Source organism: Lissotriton vulgaris, chromosome 3_1 (assembly GCF_964263255.1).
Source record: "Lissotriton vulgaris chromosome 3_1, aLisVul1.2, whole genome shotgun sequence".
Taxonomy (NCBI): Eukaryota; Metazoa; Chordata; class Amphibia; order Caudata; family Salamandridae; genus Lissotriton; species Lissotriton vulgaris.
In genome coordinates, this window is record NC_141689.1 from 733,827,967 (window position 1) to 733,850,286 (window position 22,320).

At 42.8% G+C, this 22,320-nt stretch overlaps 1 protein-coding gene across 1 annotated transcript in view; it reads left to right on the plus strand.

The window, feature by feature from the left end:
- The window catches only part of LVRN (laeverin), a 648,183-nt gene extending 626,186 nt beyond the window's left edge, over positions 1-21,997 (plus strand). Inside the window, exons 19-20 of the mRNA XM_086961059.1 lie at positions 8,642-8,723; positions 21,598-21,997. Of these exons, the coding sequence (XP_086817185.1) occupies positions 8,642-8,723; positions 21,598-21,759 (244 nt within the window). The 3' untranslated portion in view covers positions 21,760-21,997. The remainder of the gene's footprint in view (positions 1-8,641; positions 8,724-21,597) is intronic.
- Positions 21,998-22,320: the final 323 nt, after the last annotated feature.

Sequence of the window (22,320 nt, forward strand, 5' to 3'; positions counted from 1 at the left end):
CACATGGGTAAAGAACCCCATTAGAACATTGGCCACAGTGGGCGCAGTGAATGTCCTAAGAGGAATAGCTTCTGGGCCCCTGATGGCATCATCCACCAAGACCAGAATGAATCTGTTGCTGATGGCTGTCTTGGGATCCAGAGGCCCCACAATGTCGATGCCAACCTACTCAAAAGGGGTGCTAATGGCAGGGAAATGTTGCAGGGGGGCTTTGCACCTCCCCCTGACTTGCTTCTCACCTGGCAGGTAGGACAGCACCTACAGAATGCATTTGAGGACTTCCTCATTGAGGCCAATAAAAGTGTGTGACAGCCTTTCATAGGTCTTGTCTTGCCTCAAATGACCTGCAAGTAGAGCATCATGAGCCAGATCCAGTAAGAAGGTCCTAACGCCCTGGGGAACTACCAACACACATGTTGCACCAGGCTCAGGAACTTTAGGTTCACTGTACAGGAGATTATTCTCCTAGTAGATCAGGTGCTAGCCAGAGGAGTCACCAGCTGCCTGGGCTTTAGCCGGCTGCCAAAGACCCACAAGAGTAGGGCACTCTTTCTGCTCCTTGCAGAACTCTTCCCTAGAGTTACCCCTTCCTGCTGCCAGTTGGTCAGCTCAGGCAGGTTCCCCCAGTTCAGATACATCTTTCCCTTGGTTTCTGCCTCGTCCCGGATGGTAGGAATTTCAGGAGCGGGTTTCCCTGGGCCATTGCCTTTCCTCTTTTTGGCAGGTACCAGGGCCATTCTTCCAGACTCCAGGTCCTTCTGACCATCCTCATGAGCTGCCATGGACCAGGCAACCCCCTCATCTCCAGGTGTGGCCTGAACTCTGCCTCCTTCCAGAAGGTGTACTCCAGGTCATTACCCAGCAGACAATCCACAGGAATGGGTGGGCTCATAGCTACCTTTAGAAGACCTGAAACCACCCCAGTCAAACGGAACCAGAGCCACAGGGTAGTGGCTCTCACAGTTATCAGCAGCAATAACTTGATAGAACGTGTTAGGGACTATTTGCTCTGAAGACACCAGATGGCACCTGACGATTATTCTGATGGCTCCTGTGTCTCTCATATCCTCCACCCTCTACCTGTGGATGGATACCCAATGACTGTACTCCCTAGTCAGGCATGTGGGTTTTCTGTACCATTTCTCCATCACCCAGAGATGCCAGGGTCCACTGTACACTCTGGCCAACACTATCTACAGCCATCTCCTTCCAAAGCACTACACTAGCCGACCCCAGTGACAGCCCACTGATGTGGGGCTGTGCCCACTTGAGACACTTGCCATCCCCTTTGTAGTGCCCTTTGTGCTGGCACCTATAGAACTTCATGGAAGCATTCCCTGCAGTCTTACAGGCAGGGTACCATTTCGTCTTTTCAGCAGGGGTCTGGAAACCCTGACCACAGGACTATTTTGGGGCCCTTTAAAGAATTCCTTGCTCTTTTTGTCCCCCCTTCTTCTGTTGAGTATCCTGCCCACGCTTGTGGTGATCCCCCACTCCAGGTACCTTCCTGTGGACCATGGTGCTGACCCAGCTGTCTGCCTCCTTAGCTAGCTCTATGCTATCAACAATGTGTTGGCACAGATCTGGAAATATGTTCTGTTGCAAACAAATTATACAGCCCTGGGAAATGTTTTACCTCACTGTCCTTCACCCAACCATACAGAGCCTTGCAAACATAATGCACACAATCTTTCTGTCTATATTTCTCTGGGCTCAAACCAAACTTTCTAATCAGAGCCTACTTCATGGGGGTTATACCTCATCCTGGCACCCTTCTAGGGCCAGTAGAGTGTCCCCCTCACTAGGGATATGTTTGCAAATACTAGCCCCTCAGTCTTTCTCAGGTGCCTTGTGCATTTGAATTGCAACTTCATATGCCTCAAACCATCTCTCTATGTCATTTCACACCAGAAAATCAGGGTATATGGACTCTCCTGTCAGAGGGCACGGATGAATTGCTACCACCATCACTGCTAGACTCCACCTGTATGGCCTTGATGTCTAGCTCTATCAGGCTCAACTCCTAAGCCAACATCATCTTCTTATCCTCTATGATTAATTTCTTTCCTCCAAGGTCTGTTTCTTTTCCTCTAAGGCCTTCTCCTTCTCCAATATGAGCTTAGCCATCTCCTATTTTAATTTACCCTCCTTTCTCCTATCCTCCATCTCCTCTGGGGACAGACCCTTAGAGGACATGTTGCACCCTCGCCCAGGAGGGACCACTGCTCCATGCAAGATATCAATCCCTGACCCACAGACAGTCTCAGATTCTCTCCACTGAATCCTGGTCCTCCTCATCATCATCCTCTTTCTTCTCATCATCCTCCTCCTGGGGGATCATATGTTCTGCCACCCCAGCTTCTATCCTGCCACTCTCTTGGTGAAGCCTTTGGTAGAAACCTCAAACTCCTTGCACAAATCTTTGAGTTGCTATACTGTATACTTCCCCCACTTGAATTACTCAAAATCCATACATGCAGGTGTATGTGCAGTCATGGGACCTCCAATCAGAGATATGATTTAGAACAAAAAGCCACAATGCCAATCAGAGAGAAAATGGCAATTTGAAAAGAGTAGGGAAAGAAAAAGTCAATGGGGATCACAGATGATTGGAATTGGCCTAGATGTGGATAGTAGTGTACACCAAATTACTGTAAAGTACTGCACAAACTGGTTTAACATAAGAGGCAATGTGTAAAGTATTAGTGCAACACTTAAATGACAGTAACACACTGAAAACACCACAAAATAACTCCACACCAGGTTAGAAAAAGTGAGAATAGTTATCTGAATACAACAAGACTGAAACCAAAATAATCCAATAAGTAGCACATAAGATATACATATTAAATATTAAATGGAAAAACATTGTTTAGGGGTTACCAGCGGTCAAAAGATTACTCGAGGTCACAAGGGACCAGTACAAATCCAAAATTCAGGATGCTCATGATGGAAGGCAGGCCGGCTTTAGAACCTGCGCAGGGTCGCTGAAAAAGTACCTTGTATGGAGCAGGCATTGAAGGCTTTACTGCATCAGTTCTGACAGAGTCAGGTTGATGCATTGGCGCCAAGCCTTGCAGTCGGTGTCGCAGGATCAGCACTGCATCAATGTAAAGCCTTGCAGTTGGTGTTAGAGGATCAGCTCTCTGTCATCATCGAACCTCGCAGTCAGGACCCATGTCATAATCGAATCGGCATGGTGTTAGAGGTCACTGCGTTGGTTCTGATAGGCGCAAAGGTGTCACTGCATTGATTTTTACAAAAAAAGGCGCAGAACCCACTTCTGAGTCCCAGAACTCCAGAGGGCACCTCAGGCAAGAATAGGACTCACAGATTGCTAAGTCCAGCATAAACATCTATACAAAGGGGGGTTTTACCCAAATAAGTCACAGGGACCTGGGTGCTCATAGGTACATAGAGAAGGGGTCCCTGTACGTAACGAACAATATTACAAAGATAGAAATACGTAAAAACAACTGAGTTGTCACACTGTTATTTAATCACAATTTGCTTTTCAATGCAGTATATTCATCACAGTCAAATAATTACGATAGTGCCCCAGGGGTTGGGAAGGGTGGGTGAGGGGAATGTGAATATCAGGGAGGGATGTGCAAAGTAGATCATTAATACAACAAATAAGCAATTAATGCATCATAAAATGTATACAACAGATCGATCTGGCTTAAAGGATTAGCCAGTAGTACAGTCAAAGCACTCAATGCTCAATTGAATGTCCAGAACGCCATGCCAGCGACATAAGTATTACTCAATTTGTTGATGGGAGCGCAAGCTGGTTCAGGTAGGTATCGTCGACGTTTCGACCCCTAATTTAGGGTTAGGTACACGTAAAACCTTAAGGGCGGGGTCTTCATCAAGACGTGCTGAGTGAGGCGGGGCAAGTAATTAAAAAGCTCACGTTTATTGAATCAAGTTGGTTGTATGATTACAGGACAGGCCGCAACAGCGATCCCTGTATTCTTCAAGCAAATGGCGAATACATTGTACCAGTGTTCTAAGGGTGTAGTATGTAGTCACAGCACATCAGATCAAATTAAGGACGGATGGCGAACAGCCACATCAGCGGTCTTTGACACCTTACGGAAGCGTCACTGAAGAAATGCAGTCCTGCTATCTGTTAGTTAAATCCCTTGAGCCGCATCTACGGTCTTCTGAAACTTGGGAACGGTACACCGTCGAAGGAAACAAATCTCTTCTGAAAACACAAGTGGAGCGCGCGCAGACAGGACGTGTATACCTAACTCTAAATTAGGGGTTGAAACGTCGACGATACCTACCCGAACCAGCTTGCGCTCCCATCAACATATTGAGTAATACTTATGTCGCTGGCATGGCGTTCTGGACTTTCCATTGAGCATTGAGTGCTTTGACTGTACTACTGGCTAATCCTTTAAGCCAGATCGATCTGTTGTATACATTTTATGATGCATTATTTGCTTATTTGTTGTATTAATGATCTACTTTGCACATCCCTCCCTGATATTCACATTCCCCTCACCCACCCTTCCCATCCCTGTGGCACTATCGTAATTATTTGACTGTGATGAATATACTGCATTGAAAAACACATTGTGATTAAATAACAGTGTGAAAACTCAGTTGTTTTTACGTATTTCTATCTTTGTAATATTGTTCGTTACCTACAAAGTCCAGCATAAACAGCAGAGTCTCAAGACGTCCTGTGTGTCCCAGCGTTCGGAAAACAGGAGGCAAGCCAACAAACTCTTGGAGAATCTTGGGTTAAAGGCTATAGAGAGCAGCTCCAGTCCCTCTGACTCCTAGCCAAAAAGCAGCAGGCTGCAGGCCAAAGCAGCAGAGAAGTAGCAGAGTGGCAATCATTTCTACAGCACAGCAATTAGCATGGAGCAGGTCAACACATCAATGCAGTTAGCAATGTGGTATTCCCTTGTACAACACAGAGGCTCTTCTTCCAGGCAGAATATCCTTAGTTCCAGTAGACTTCTGATTTGGTGGTGTCAGTGGTCCAGTACATTTACCCAAATGTTCCTTTGAAGTGGGCGAGACATTAAAGAGGCCTTTGAAGATCACAAGGTCCCTGCCTTTCCTGCCCTGGCTCCAGACTCACTACAGGGGGGTAAGCAGCCCTTTCTGTGTGGACAGACACAGCCCCATTCAGGTGCAAGTGTCAACTCTTCCCTCCCACTCTACCTCAGGAAGAGCCTGTTGATGGGCCATAAGGATGGAAATGTCACACCCCAGCTCCATTTGTGTAATTTTCTAGAGGCAGAGCACACAGCCTAGCTCTCACCTAACCCAGGCTTGTATTCAGAGACAGGCAGAGGCACAGAATGGTTATAGTAAGAAAATGCCAACTTTCTAAAAGTGGCATTTTCAGACTTACAATTTAAAATCCAACTGCACTGTAAGTTGTAATTTTAAATTGTGAGTCCAGAAACACCAAACTCCAAAGTTCTATCTGCTCCCAATTGGAAATCACACATAAAAGGTGTTTAGGGCAATGCCAGTGTTAACTTACTGGAGTGATAAGCCTTGCAGTAGTGAAAACAAATGTACGCATATTTCAGTACCAAGACATGAAAAACTTGAAAGTACATGACCTACTTTTTAAATACACTGCACCCTGCCCATGAGACTTCCTAGTGCCTACCTTAGGGGTGACTTACATGTAATAAAAAAGGAAGGTTTGAGCCTGGTATGTTGGTTAACTTGCCAGGTCGAAATAGCAGTTTGAAAACTGCATACACAGGCTCTGCAATGGAAGGCCTGAGTCATGTTTAAAGGGCTACTGAGTGAGTGGCACAATCAGTGCCGCAGGACCACTAGCAGCATTTAATTTACAGGCCCTCTGCACATATGTTGCACTTACCGATGGACTTATAAGTAAATAAAATATGCCAATTGTGGATAAGCCAATGTTATGTTTTGAGTACTCAGCATATGCACTTTAGCACTGTTTAGCAGTAGTAAAGTGCCCACAATCCTAAAGCCAAAATACATGAAGCCAGCAAAACAGGAGGTCAGAAGGCAAAAAGTCAGGGGAAAACCACACCAAGGATGCCAGGTCTAGCAGGAAGTAACATGCAGCCCCAGGAATATCGGGTCCATTTCCACATTTTTCCCCTTCCGTGGGAAAGAATCGGCCAAATTACGCAAACATTTACCTCCTGCTTGAAGCCAAAGGTCTGCATGGTGAGCAATTGTCCGCTTGCAGAGTTTGAGTATGGTAAAAACTATACATTAAAAAAACAGCAATTCATTAAAAAAATAATAAAAGTGACATTATAGGCAAAGGTTAAAGTGAAGTTATAGTTATTTATGATAATAATCTCTAACTTAACTTTAAAAGTAACACTAACAAGTCACTGGAAAAAGCAATGGTTAACGTGACATTATATTAAGTGAAAACATCAGTCATAACATCGGGGTTCAAATGCAAAAAAACTGAAATTCACAATGTATTTGTTTACTGAGCAAAATAAAACTTGTGTCCCCACCATGAACTGCTTTTGAAATCACATATCACATCATTCGTGACATGTTGAATGATATCAGTGATGACATTAGTGATGAGATTTCAAATGACATAATTGATGACATAACCAATGGCATCACTACTGACATCATAAAGCCCCCTGCTGTTCAAATAATTCTATAAACCAGTACAGGATTTAAAATATGAAACTAAGTACTAAATTGTGCAGAATCATGTAAATTATAAATTAGCATTGACACACACAAGCTCCCTTTAGGTGAACCAAGGTCCTCCAATGCACAGCCACCAACCTCTACCAAACACTTTGCGGGTAACTGAATCCTTGTGGGTAGTCAACCAGACGCAAGTGAAGAAGCTTATGCTGCAGTCAATATTTGCCCTGTGAACAACTTTTCATGGAGAACTCACTTGGTCAGGTAATTCGAGCTCCAGTAGATGGCGACACCTGTCTACACAGCCTTTTTCCTATACTGAATCCTTTACTGAAAGCTGGCCTCTTGGGGGCAATCAACCACACGTGGGTGGGAAAGTACCTATTGGAAGCAGTTTTCATCTATAAAGAACGACTGCATGGAGATCCCACTCCCTCTACAAGAAACCAAAGCCCCTTTAATGGTGATGGCCATAATATGAACAGCCTTCACCCTGCACTAAACAGTTTGCCTACTTCTTCTGCAGCCGCGGCCCGAGCAGGTAAGAGTCGTGGGGCAGTGGGGCCAGGTTGGGGGGAATTAATTTTCCCTCATCATTGTAATTTTCCCTCATCATCATCCGTCGATATCTCCCCCACCCACCCCGGCCCGACTAATGGACATGCCATTCTGCTGTGCACGTAATTATCCCTTGCGTCATTGCTACTTCTCACCTGTTGATACTCCTTTTAGTGTTTGAGAGGAGACCAAAATGTGGGAAGAGGTCATATGGGGGCAAGCTGTTAGCCAAGAAATGTAGAATACTGGTCTTAGAATGAAGTAGGTGGGTTGGCGACAGACTGTTGGTATAAAGGTGAGAGCAGGCTGAGGCAACAGAATTGCTGTTATAATTTACTGAAACTATACCATATTACCACAAACTGGCAAAAATGATGGAGAGGGCTGGCTGAGGTGTGTACGAAGTGTGGCTCAATGGTTAGTGCGGCAGACCCTGATGCAGAGGTCTAGCCCGGGACCAGGGTTCAATTCCCCGCCTCGGCGGGTCTTGGGCTAAAAAATTCCACAGACCGGATAATTCTCGCCTCGGTGCCTATTCCAATCATGGAGTCCCACTCTGCAACTCTGGGCAATAGCTTGCTTAATCTCCACAACGGCCCCCACAATGCTAAAGATGCCTGGCCTCTGCCTTGGGGGTGCCCAGGAGTGGGCGCCTCACAGGGAAAGCCAGGATGGGTTCCACAGCGGTATTCGTACAAGCGCCTTGAGACCATTGCAGGTGAGTAGTGCGTATACAAGTATTTTTTTTTTACGAGGCCAACTGGGTCGTTTTATGCGTGTATTTTAGCTAAGTAGATTTCCTTATTAGTACAACTAAAGGCAATCAAGGGAACCGCACTCAAATAGACTCCCAGCTGCAGCAGATGAGTAAGGCTGTCAGCAAACAGCCAACGGAAACATGCGGTATAAGATACACGGTCTCCTTCTCTTGCCATCTATTACCCCCTTGATTGCCTGTTAGAGCCCATGGATTTTTAGCAATATTTTTCAAAATGTTCCCCGTGGAAGACACCCCAAAAACTGCTTGAAGACGGTGGGTTAGCTCTCTTTTCTAGTGGAATTTCGGCTTTTGACGGGGTCCATGCAGGCAGCAGGTGTGCACCAGTGATGCAAGTCGTCGGCATGTTCAAGATTTTGTCAACAAAATAAAAACTCTAAACATGCCACTTAAGCACTTAATCAAGAGAATACAAATGCACTATTAATAAAGCAGCACATCACTTTTACCCCGTAAAATGTAATATACAACGCATAGACATCCTCAAAATGGTAGAGCACCTGCTTTTAGCTCAGATTTTCTAATAAGAAGAATCACAGCAACAGAGTCATGAGGCACCACTCACCTGAAGTTAAGAAAAGTAGTACCTTGATTTTTGATTATCAATGCAAGATAAGCCAGTCTAATGCTAATTCATAAGGTATTCTTATTTTGTTTCAGGTTTGAGCACTATGCCAGTTTATATAACTTGGTAATATCAGCAATGGGAGCTAGAGCAACAACAGAATTCCAAGTCCAAGAGGTAAATAAATCCAAAATTTGGACAGTTTGATGGCTGCTTATATATCTGAGAAATTTCATATCTGCCTCAAATCCTTGCGAACTTTTTCTGAAGTACCACCCCATTCAAATATTTATGACAATGTATCACATATCTTCACTTAGGGTAAGTAACTGTTTTTTCCTTTTGAGGTTGTCTATGCAAAAATTCTGTCGCCTTCATAAGGATCCTTGTCATCTAGCGTTCTGTCAGTGGGTCAGAGTCAATACCCACCATCCATTTATAGGTCTTCTTTACTGTTCAATGGGTCCGTTCGTACTCTTGTTTCAATGGACTAGTCTGAGCACATGTTGGCTTCTTTTGTGCTAATTTTACCTAAGTACCCCAAAGTTACCATCTAATTTGACAAATGTTGCTTTGAATCGAGAACGAAAATGTTTTGAGTCCTTGAAATCCATTTACCTCTTTCACATTCCATAACTGCTATCCTGACAATTATCAGTTGGATCTTCAATAATATTATTTGTCAGTGTGTAGGTTGAGCCCATCAGAAAATACATCCTCTTCTTTCATTTCAAGAGTCGGTGTACCTATCACCTGACTGAGCTGGACCAATTGTGCCCATTGAAAATGGAAATTGAATTCCGATTTTTTCTGCCCTTGAAATTTGAATTATCTTTTAATACACACCAATAATTAAATTCATCAAAATGATTCACTAGTTGTAATAAACATCACCTTCAACCTCATGCACAAGCACACATTGCAACAATCACAGGGTAGAAAATGAAGAAAATATACCTATGAGCTCTAACACACTAGAGAATGACAAACTATTCTTGAATTCAGTCCTCAACAGGCAGGTTGCATTCACACTTCAGAAACATACACATTATGTGTATTTGTGTGCGTGTGTGTGTATGTGTGTGTAGGGGCGTGTGTGTGCAAAAGAGTGTGAGTGTGTTTGTGTGTTTTTGTGCGTTAGTGTGTGGATATCTACTCTGTTGAGTGAGTGTGTGTTTTGGTGGGTTAATGTCTACCGATTGCTGCATATTTATGTGTATTGCTATTAGTAGGTGACACGATTTTTCAGGGGCATAGTGGTCACAAATGAGTGGGAGGGGTGATAGGTACATGATTGTTGCAGATATGAACCCCACCAATTACTTTGGAGACCAGTACTGAATCTTTATTACAGGTCAAACAGTAAATAATGCCCAATAGCCTTTTCTTAGCCCATAGGTAAGCACGGGTTTGAACCACTTTACCAGATAGGGCAGATGGAGCAGGAAAGACAAGCACGCTATAACCATTATATTTGTCATCACTTATATGGAGATGATGGGCATTCAAATAATGATCTGTCATGTCAGAGACCGCCATTAGTGCTTTAAATTTCATGTGGATTACTGGAACACCTTTCCAAGAAGGATGCCTACAGACAAGAAATCCACATTATTATTTCAAAAAGCATTGTTAATACATTAAATCCCTGTTTTAGTGCAGAGTACATGAACCAGTGTAATTGTGGATATAAATATTATGGTTAGAAAAATAAAGGCAATCCATGTCAATTTCAATGAAATTCTGCAACATATCATAATCAATGGCAATCTTTGGTTTGCTTTGTTCGCCCTAAGTTGGCAGAGTATTCCCAGACGTGGGCCCCTTGCTCACTTTGCCACTGGATTCAAGCTAGCCTGACTAATGACGGCTGATTAGCCAGAAGCCAGTCCCAGGATGCTTGTTTCCGGTCCAGGGAAGACATGGCTTGGCAGTTCAGGCTGGACTATTCCCATGAGGCACAGGGTCAGACTGATTTTCAAATGGCCATGTCTGAACTGGGGTGGGGTAGTGAGCTAAAGGATGATGATGGATTAAACCCAGATCAGTTGACTGGGGGTGAGTGCTTGGAATGTTCAACACTTCGTCCATCATCCCCTTTGGTTTTGCTTTAATCTTTGGATGGATTCAATATTGTAAGTGCTTCTTCAGTAACCGTAGTTAATGGTTAAATTAGCAACAAAATCTTGCCAAAATAGTAGCTTCCTAAATGCCTGCAGCACACATACCAGCTCATATTTAGGGACGTATGTACAAGAGGATTGCTCCATCGGAATGTCACTTTTTTAGATGTTACTGTGGCGCAATGCCCTCCACGATGCCACTTTGCATGGCTTAACCCCTTGCGTGCTTCTGTCAGCCAACGGCCGTCGCGCGCACTACCTTTGCAGTGTTGCGCACGTCCGTTGGCCGGCGCGGCCCCACCCACTCTGCTAAACCGCCGCACCGGGGCGGAATTGCGGCTGCGGTTAAGCGGTTAATGCCACATTGTAAATATGGAACCCTTTCACCCAGATCTGCGTTAAAGGGTCATGCAATGGGTGTTGCTCTGGGCATTCCAAAACAACACCCATTTCTTTTTGATGCTGCCCCAGATTGACAAGGATGTGTAAATCTGAGGCAGCATCAACAACAAACGCCTTGCAAGAGCAGGTATTAGAATGGTGCAAGAAGAGAAATACTTTTTTTTCTCCACGTTTTTGTTTTTTCTATGTGTGCTGTGGTATTGCGGCACACATAGAAAGAGCAAATCACCTTTATTGATTGTTTATGTGCATGAAGGGACATCTTCATGCACCTAAACATTCATCCATGCAACGCAGGCACCCTTGCACTATGGTGCAAGGGTGTCTTTGTTGGTGCTAGGGAAAGGCAACAGGAGTATAACCCGTAGACCAGATTGAGATCTGGGCGTACATATGTATTTCACAACAATATCTCAATCGGATTCAATAAAACGGCAGGTGTATATGTATGTGCAAGACATTACAGAAGCACAGATAAAAGGAAGAGAGACTCCATTTTTCAGTTTGTTAGAAAGTGCATACAGCATCATATATTTAAGAACACATTTTATACAAGACTGTTAACGCAGCACTGTAAGCATAGAATGCGGTGGCAACCCAAGGGGGCTTTGTGCACTAGGTGATAGTGGAGCAAAGAGTGACAACGCAAGTGACAATTGTGTGAATTGACCTATACGTAACCATTCTAATACCTTGGCACACAAGCAGTCAGGCTTAACTTAGAGGCAAGGTTTACAGTATTTATACAGCACTTAAGCAGTAATAAAGTGAAAACATAGCACACGAAAAATTCCACGGCACTATAAAAAAATAGAGTAAACTGTAATAAATTATTTGAGACCAAATCAACAATGATCCACCTTGTAGGACTGGAGATAGAGAGTTTCAAAGATGTAAGCTAAGTATAGCACCTGAAAGCACAAATGATCACTCGCAGTAATATGGTTGTGCAAGACGAAGTGAAAGTTCCAAGTTCAGGCCAACCATAATGCAGTGTGGGTCAGATACAGGTACCTGGTTAGTGCTGCTGAAAAATGTACCTTCTAAAGTCCAGCTTGAAGAGACCAGTCTATGGGGAGAAAACAGCAAGAAGCATGAAGAACATCGCGAATGAGCATCATCACTGTAGCGCAAACAGCATGCCAGGCCTCACATATGTTCATTGCTGTAGTGCGGAGATCCTATTGGTCATAGCAGATAGTCATTGCTGGAGTTTCCCGCTGGCAGTCACCATGGGCTGACGATGCTGTAGCTCAAAGTGCAGATCTCATGGTGCTGGTCATCGTTGGCAATCACTATATCGCAAAGAGTCGGGTTCACCATAGATTTATGTCAGCGATCAGCGTGGTCGGCAAAATCTTGGCACAAACTGACCCTTTCACATTTGCAAAGAGCCAAAAACTTTAGGATTCCTCCTTTTCTTTTAGGAGGAGTTCAACTGATGCCACACCAAGGGTCAAGGACCTGGGAGGCAACTCTTGGGTGTCAGGAACTCACTCTAGCATAGGACAGAAGGGCGGGCACAGGCAGGTCGAGTTGCAGGTCCAGGCAGATCCAGTGCAGCAGGTTCAGCTGAGCGGTTGTAGGAAGGGCTTTGAAGCTTGTTGGGTTCCTGTAGCTCAGAAAAGGGGGTCAATTATGTGATCCTTTGAATCACTTCAGCCTAGGATGAAAAGTGCTGTTCCAGTAATCCCTTTCAGACATCAGGGCAGGTCTCAGGCAGGTGCTGTTGCAGGTTCAGGTTGATCCGGTGCAGCAGGTTAACTAGGCAGTCGTTCTTCTGTAGCATCCACAGGTCCACGAGTGTTCTAAAGAGTGGATCTGAGGGTGCTATTGTTATACCTAGTTCCTCATTTGAAGTAGGAGAAACTTCTAGAGGCTTCTCCTAACAGAAGTGTCTGGAATTTCCTGCCTCCCTGCTGGGGTCCCAGTCTTTCGACAGGCAAAATAGGCTAGTGTTCATTTGTTTGTGTGAGAGCAGGTCTCAGTCCTCTGAAGTGCAAGTGAGTCTGTGTGCAGCTCCCCCATCCTGCCTGTGATGGCCCACCAGGCACAACCTGTTCCTCTATTGTGCTGCTATCTGGGAGGGATGCACAAAGGCCAACTGCCAACTACACCAAGTCATGTGACCAAGAAACAGGCTGCAAATGGTTAGGACAAGAAAATGCCAACTTTCTAAAAGTAGCATTTTCAAAATTGTGACTTAAAATCCAACTTTACTAGTAAAGATGGATTTTAACAAGCTGCAACGGCAGACTGAATCATGTTTTAAGGCCCTACTTAAGTGGGTGGCACAATTAGTGTTACAGGCCCACTAGTATCATTTCATTTATCAGCCCTGGGTATATGGTTCACCACTTTACTAGTAGATTAAATATGCCAATCGGGTGGAAGCCAATTTTACCATGTTTTAGCAATGGAGCAGAAGCACTATAGACCTGGTTAGCAGTGGTAAAGTGCACAGCATCCAAAAACCGGCTTAGAAAACAGAAGGGGTGAAGGTGAAAAGTTTGGAGGTGTCCCTACAGAGATGGCCAAGTCCAACACATTGCATAAGGCATCTGGTTCAACGTTGGAGATGGAGTTGGTGGTAGAGAACCTACAATTGGAGGCACATGTGCAGGAGAACTCAATACGCGTTACCACCTTGATCACAGGTGAGTGTACTTTTATAATCCTTGTGGTCACGTGGCCCACAACAAACAACTACAGCCCCCAGGATGCACTAAAATATATATTCCACAATGTGCTATGGTGCAGTATTCCATTTAGCTTAATAGCGTTTTTTTATCACCAATGTCACGAAAAATAAATGCCATTGTTCAAGGTGCATACTATTCAATTTAAAGTGCATAGTTATGCTGCCACGCCATAATAGTTGCTCAAAATGCGGAGTTACCAGAGAGAGGATCGCCTCTCTCATCTCCCTTTCTCACTCATGTTACCAAATAGCCTTGGAAATCCGCTGGCTGGTACGTTTGTAAAGCGGGTCATGCCACCTCCATCAATTGTATATTTTTTATATTATTACATTATTAAAACAATTCTGAAATATTAATATAATTTAAAATGATTAGTTTAATAGTTTTTTACCTAGATATATGTAAATATATATATTAATATACATATTAATATATATGCCTTTAACTTTTTTTAAGTTTGTTATTTCTGTTGAAATGTGCATTAAATCTATTTCCTTTTTATTAAAATTAATGTTAGTATTTAATATATTTAATATGGGGCCTATTACGATGTCTCGGAAACGGGACTGACCGACCTCCTACATCCTCATTATGATGTGACAGGTCATTGTTCAGTCGCATACCCACATTTCCCCATGGAGTATGTATTACGGCCATAAACCAGCCGTAGTACATGCTCCCATAGGTGCCTCCTCGGCCATCAACTGGAGGTCGCAGAGGAAAGGGGGCCCTGCTAGGTGCCCCCAAGCACGCTTTCCGACAGGGTTTCCATGTCCAAAAGGCCAGCATGGAAACCCTGGTGAAAACCATGCATCATAATCTGGAGAGCATAAACCGCAGTCCATTTGGATTACGTGCGCTTCCGACTGGCCTACCGACTCCTTGAGCTCGTAGGAAGCCAGCCGGAATAACTGGGTGGTTTAAATTCCGACCGGCTGAATCAAAATCAGCCGGCCGAATTGAAACCGACGATGACGGCCTGAGGTCGGAGGGCTTACAACCGACATCATAATAGGCCCCTTAATGTTTACATTTGTATATATTATAAAAACGATATCTAATGCAACGATATTAATGACAACGATATATATTTCCACTATTTTTGTACTTACCATTGTAAGTATAGGATGATGATACTTTTGACATCGATATTTTGGTCATAGTATTTTGGTATGGCAATATTTTCATAGATAATATTTTGTGAGTGAAACCATATTGGCTCAATGTTCTGGGTATACTTGTGTCTATCCCTGGGACCCCTGTCCTCTAGAATTGGGGTACCTGTGCACAAGGCCTGTTTCAACACACAAAAAGAACAAGGTACTTACCTGTTTCATAGAACTGACCCTCCTACAGTACACTATAACAATAAATTGGAGGCGGTGCACCCCAGCACCAGTTGAATTGTGACGAATTCAGTGCTACAATGGGCTGCAGTTAAGAGCCAGGAATTGAGAAGGGAAGAAGCCAGAGGCCTTAGGAATCAACCAATAGCTGCTAGCTGGGACGACATGCTTGCGCAAAAGAACTCGGCAAAAGAAGGGCTCTCCCCAAAATAGCATGGACTTCACAAATTATCAATCTCCTGAGTGAGTCTTGTTGAGCACGATTGTTGATTCTCCCTTTCACACCCTGACCACGTTTCTTTCCCCCTTTCCGCCTCATGGAACCTGCAACTTGGTGAATGGTGTCTGCTGTGCTGTGCTATGCTATAAAAGTAAAGTGTACATCGGTTTAAAATCAGGACCTGGCTTTTGTATTCATTTCCAGCTGTTCAGCGGTTATGCAGACCATTATTGAAATGGTTTTTAAGTAGTAGCGATACTTAGTAATTATTACAGTAAACAAGTACTATACTAATACAAAATAATAGACAGCTAATGATCATTTCTGACACTAATGCCTCGTGTGAAGGGATTTGTACAACTGTTTAAATAATAAAACAAGGCAATACATTGGTTATTTGTTAATGGCAGGAGTAGGCTTTCAAGGCAAAACAAGCATTGGCAAAGACGTGGAGTCTGAGGCTGACAGCCAACCCTTTAGCTTTGGGAAATGTTGTTTTGTTCTGTCATGGTTTTAGAAAAATGTTTTGGTGGGGAAGCTTCAGGGCCATCATCCGTTAAAAAAACAAATGTTTGAAGGGAAAATGATGTTTTAGTCTGCAGAAAGCAAACATTATCATTGTAGTCCCTAGCACAGAAGAGAAATGCTTTGTATGTGGGTGTGATCCTTGTGAAAGGTCAGCATGCGGTTAACTTACAGTGAAGTCAATCAATGGTTAAAGGGACTGGTTCATTGCCCGATGATGCATGGTGAAGTGGGTGGAAGAAAAGTGTGGTATGCACAACAACAAGCTAATAGATGAAGTCTGGCTAAAAAAGCCTAGTAACTAACTATGTTCCACTCATAATTTCAGTAAAATGAAAACGTTTTGGATACCATCAGACCTAAAAAGAAAAAGTCAATTGATCTGTCATTGGTTGGCAGCCTCTTAGCTTATCCTTTTGCGGGTATTTAATTCATTACAAATAGATAAGCGTTAAAAAAAGATAGATAAAAAGAGAGGCCTGCCAAAACAGACTGAAAGAGTTTTATAGATAGGTAGCTAGCCAGATCGCAAGATAGGTAGCCAAATAAATAGAAATACAGGTAGCCAGCCAGATAAAAAGACAGCCTGACAGACAGATAGTTGCCTAGAAAGATAGATTCATAGGTGTGTTTTAAAAGATAGATAGATACATAAACAGGTTTGCAACGTTAAAAAGATATATAGACAGACTTGCATAGACATAAAGATATGCAGACAGATCGACAGGTAGATACAGTCAAACTGACAGGCAATTAGATAGACAGACAAATAGGGTTGCAAAGTTCCATAGTTAGATAAATTGAGTTGCCTAGAAAGAGTACAAAGATGGATAAAGATAGGTAGGGTTGGATAGATAATTGATAGATAGATAGATAGATAGATAGATAGATAGATAGATAGATAGATAGATAGATAGATAGATAGATAGATAGATAGATAGATAGATAGATAGATAGATAGATAGATAGATAGATACGAAGGTAGATAAATAGATAGATAGAGAGACAAGCAGGTAGATAGACAAGAAGGTAGATGGACAGATAGATAACTGGAAGATAGACAGACAGGCAGGTATATCGGCAACCAGACATGTAACTAGACAGAGAAACGGAAAGACAGATAGGGAGATAGGCTGGCAGTTAAATAGATAGACAGACAGGTCGACAGACAAGCAGGTAAATAGGTAGACAGATGGGTTGTGTTGTGTAGACAAATAGATAGTAGATGAAATTGTAACGAACAGCAACGCATGGTGATATATCGTATTCACTAATTGAAAAGTTAAATGTCGGTATAACCATGATATGCAAGAATACTGTGAGCCAACTAGAAAGTGTTACAAGCAAGACGCAGCCGCGGCCGGCAGTGGGAGTACCTGCAGGGCGGTGACGTGAGGAGGGGGAGGGGCAGGTTGGGGGGTAGTAATGTATGGATTACGGAGCTTCTCATGTAAGTAAACATTTAGATAAATAAAACGAATTTCGTTGTGCGCCCTGCATCCCCAAATGCAATGCAGTGCGTGCAACGAAATTCGTTTTATTTATTTAAATGTTTACTTACCTGTAAAACTCCATAATCCATACATTACTACCCCCCACCCTGCCCCTCCCCACGTCACTGCCCTGCAGGTACTCCCACTGCCGGCCGTGGCTGGCAAGACGTACAGACTACATTGGTTGACAAATATGACATACAAGAGCATAGAAAGCACTTAAAGGCACTTAAAGGCAGGCATTCACACGTATTACATTTGTCACAAAAACAACTGCAGTCCTCAATGAAAATACAATTAAAACTTATACAAGCTGACATATAGAGGTGCAGTTAGAAATGCTCTTAATTGCATGCATTCTAAAAAAAATATTTGACTTCATGAAAGAAAGTTTCAAATTGATACAATGTTGGCAAGTTGTTAAATAGCAGCAGTCAGATAAAAAGGCCTCTCCAAAAGAAATGTACAACACAATCAAAAGGTGACAGAAACTTGAAAAAGTTATAATGTATCCTCTACTTTTCAGTGAGAGCTGCTAGAAAGCATACTGACTGTACACACAAAGGTGACACCAAAGTAATAAAGTCAAAATAAACACTGTCACTAGGAAGACTTAACTTGTTTTCAGATGTGCTGCTTGTGAAAGAGCAACATTCAATCAGTCAAAATGAAGGTATTCAGTGGGTGAAGTGGGTTCACCCCCTGCCCTATGCCACATGTAGTGGGCGGGAGCAAAATGTGAATGACACACCAAGACACTAATGGATTAAGATGGATAGCTGAAAGATCCTTAAAAAAGAATATTATACATATATGTATAAAAAAATAAAAAGGTCTTATCTCATGCCAGACCTTAAAAGAAGACAGATTATATTAGAAAAATACAATGTCTTTAGTTATTGGACAGGAGTGTGCTTACAAGATAAACAATCACAACTGTATTAACCCCTTGCGTGCTGATGACAGAACGGTTCCGTCATCAGCATCGGTTGAGCTGTGCTGATGACGGAACCGTTCCGTCATGACTCCGCCCGCGCAAGGCGGAGTCAGCACAGGCGGGGAATACGCCCCGCACGCAAGGGGTTAAAAAAAAAGCTGCTTGTAAAGGACATACACCTACGTTATATAACTAGAAAGAAAAGACAAATTAATTAGATCAAAAGCTGCTCCTTAAAGCCATACACTTAAATTGTATTAGAAACACACACTTCTAAGAAGAGCCTATTACTCTGCTGATGTTACAAATATATAGACTGAAAAGACTATGCCTAAAAGACCATGGGGCATATTATCAAGGGGGTTTATCTCCGCTTTTTTAGCTTTAAAAGCCAAGAAAGCGGAGATAAAATTATCTCCCTATTACCTAGCTGTCGCTAACACCAGTTAGCGACAGCTAGTAGGAGATAGCGACGATCTTGGTCCCCACTTTGCATGTCAGAGAAATTTATCACTAATGACATGCAAAGTGGGCGTGCCAAGATGTTTGCGACTGGAAACAGTCGCTAACATCGCTATCTCCTATTACCAACTTTTGGAGATATTCGCGCTAAGCGCGAATATCTCCAAAAGCTAACACCTGCCCTGAGCAGTTCTTAGCCATGTTATCCAATGGGATGTGGATAACATGGCTAAGAGCATTAGCTCGGTAATGCATGAATATCGCTGACTTTTCAGCGATGTTCATGCATTGCGGCCGATTTTTATCGCATTTGCGATAAACCTTGGTAATACCAAGGTTTATCTGCGATAAAAATCGCTGCAGGTCGGCGATGAATTTTTGTCTCTAACCAAGCAATAGCGATAATTATCGCTATTGCTTGGTAATATGCCCCCAAGTATTTTGAAAAACGAATAATCTTTGTAGAATGTAAAAACTATAATATTGACACTCAACATGGTGAATTGGATCAAGAGATTAATATTTTCATAGAGATAAACAACATATATAAAAAAGCTTATCATCTTCAAAGAATGTACCAAGTATAATATGAACAATCAACACACTGAATTAGATCAAGAGAGTGATAACAGTTGGGGAAATCCTTCCAGTAACAATGGAATTCCCGCTGAATGTCTTGGAGAAACAGAATTATCAGTGCTATTAAGAGAAATAATCCCCGCAAATAGGAATGCAAGTCATTGTAAAGATCTGGTGCAGTTTTCTTAATTGCAGAAAAAACCTCCAATGATAAGTCGTTGCCAGTGCAGGTAAGCGCGGTGGGACGGGGTGAGGGGGAGTCAACAGCCGAAGGAATAGATAAAATTGAAGAACTAAATAAATCCTATTCCTTCAACACCCCCGCACACCCCGCCCTGCTGCGTTTACCTGCACTGGCCGCGACTGCCAGTAATACTCGTGTTATGCTATTCATAGTCAGTGATCCATTCATTCATTTTAAATGCTTTCATACTTGATCCCGTTTGTATATTTCAAACCTGTTATCTGTATTTACACATTTATGAGGATATGATATTCAAATATTTGTCAGTTTGACAAAACAGTTCAATCTTCAGTCCCATTAGAGAAATAAATCTGTAGCAAAGCAAAGCTTTATAAAAAGCAGTACTGCAACTATAAATGTGTATGTACAGTTTGATCAAAAAAATTGACTGAGTGTGCAGTATTTCATAAAGGCCTAGACTGGCTTTTCCCAAAATTCACTTCACAGTTCAATAACAAATGTGACGTGGCGTCAGATGTTTTTCCAACTTGAGGCCATCTTTGGGAAGGTGTTTAACAATACAGTGTTTCCTGTTTCTAAAAAGAAGTTGCAATAAAACATATTTAAGTAGGTTATCCTTTATCCAGAATTCATGGATCCAAGTCCACAACTCTAACCTCTGATTAGGCATCTAGTTGGATGGAACTGAATGAAAATATTATTATCTTCCCTCCATGTTGGACTTGTAGATGCATTGTAAAACCTGCGACACTCTTTGTGAAAAATAAAGTGGGAAAAGCTCTTTAAAGACTTGGGGGCAGATTTACAAGCCCCTTGCTACACATTTACGCCACCATTGCATCACTTCTGTGACGCAGCGGCAGCGTAAACCGTGTGCCATGTTGTGCCGTATTTACAACGTGACGCATATTAGGGAGATGCGTCGCGTTGTAAACCCCTGCGCCACATGAAACATGCGTCAGGTTTCATGTGGGCGTTCTGGCGCAAGGTGGGCATTCCCTCGCAGGTATGCCTCGTAAAAGTGACGCCGTGAAATCTACAAGATTTCAGTGAGTCACTTTTACGGCCATGCTGCGTCAAAACCCTGCGCCTGCTTGAAGGAGGCGTAAGGAGTGACGCAGCATGTTAGGCATAGGGCAACCCCGAGCCTTGCTGAAGCCGTGCCGCCCTTGCGACGCGACTCCAGCAATGCGCTGCATTTCCGCCGGGGGATGCGACACGCATCTGCCCATCCGTGCACCATGGCGCGCCTCATTGTAAATGCAGCGCATCAGTGGTGGCACACAGGTGGTTTTGTGTGTCGCAAGTTTTCTGGCGCATCCCTGCTGATTTGCAGAGATGCGCCAGATCTTGTAAATCTGCACCTTGCTGTTTTGGAGAAGATTGAAAATATGTAGACAGTCACAGAATGTGTGGGCTCAGATGATACCTGTGGACGCAAGTGGGAAGAGTTATGCAATTGTTGCTACCTCTTGTCCACTTCAAACAGTGAAAGGTTATGGATGGTGCATTCATGGACTATTAACTGTAGCTCTTTTTAGTGAATGTTCATGTAACGTTACAGAGATAGGGCCTCAATATGCAAAGTGCACATGAATGTTTGACCTGGCCAAGACGGCCGGCCAAGCAGTCATGCACACACAAGTTAAGTGAGCCCAAACCACTCCTCCTCCCTGAGCCACTAGCCCGTCCCGCCCTGCAGTAGTGAAAAATATAATGATAATAATGTTGTTATTATCATTTTCTTTTTCCTAATTTCACTGCTCTTAGAGCAGTGGGCCAATGCTCCTCAGCTCCAGCGGAGGAGCCGCTGCTGCTAGACTGTTAAAGCTAATTTTGGGGAAGTTTGATCAATGGACAAAAAGTTCCAGTTCTTATCTCCATTGAGGTATTTTACTCCGTAATAGTATAGGCAGGTGAATAAGCATTTATGTTTTTGTGTACCAAACGGAATTTCTCAATTAAAAAAAAGAATTGTTGTAAATTATAGAAGTGTTTAATATAATTGTAGAAGTCGTCAGCATCAATAACAATGCCTATATCTGTGTTTTCTTTAGATTGAGCTATTTATTAACACTACAATGGATGGTGAAAATAAATTGTCTGCTATGGAAGTACTGCATTATGCAAGAAATGCAACAAGCACGCATTGGATAAACAAAGTGAACAGCAAGATTCATGACTGGCTACGTAAAAACACAGACGTTGCAGATTTCTGAAAACTACTTCAAGACAATTCAAATGTTTACATGAATTTTGTATAATTTTGTAATAATTTCACAGAAAGATGAACCCCTATTTTGTAATAGTTTTATGTAGGATGCCTCCTTTAATATTTTCTTAAGAAACTGTTTTTTCTGTATAGAGGACTATGGTCTACAGCGATCAATGTTATGTTCTCGCAGTTTCAGATTATGACACATTATTTTGTATTCTATTTAATAAATATAGACGGATGTTAAATTGGTTTTATCCATAGAGGAAAATCTGACACAATATAGGGGAATATTGACAAGGACTCATCTCCGATTTATCTCCACCTTAACGCATCAAAAGTGGGGATAGATTTATCACCCCATTCACAAGCTCGAGCAAACTGCAGACATCACCAGATTCCACAATAACTGCCCCAAAATGTATTTCCATAGTGGACACAACCAACTAACCCTAATTAGAAGCACAGTAGGCTTTCCCGTGCAAATACACACAAAAAAAACCACCACCACTTTCACAACGAACTGCCAGATCTGCGTTGCGAACCAACAACAGGTGATAAGCAG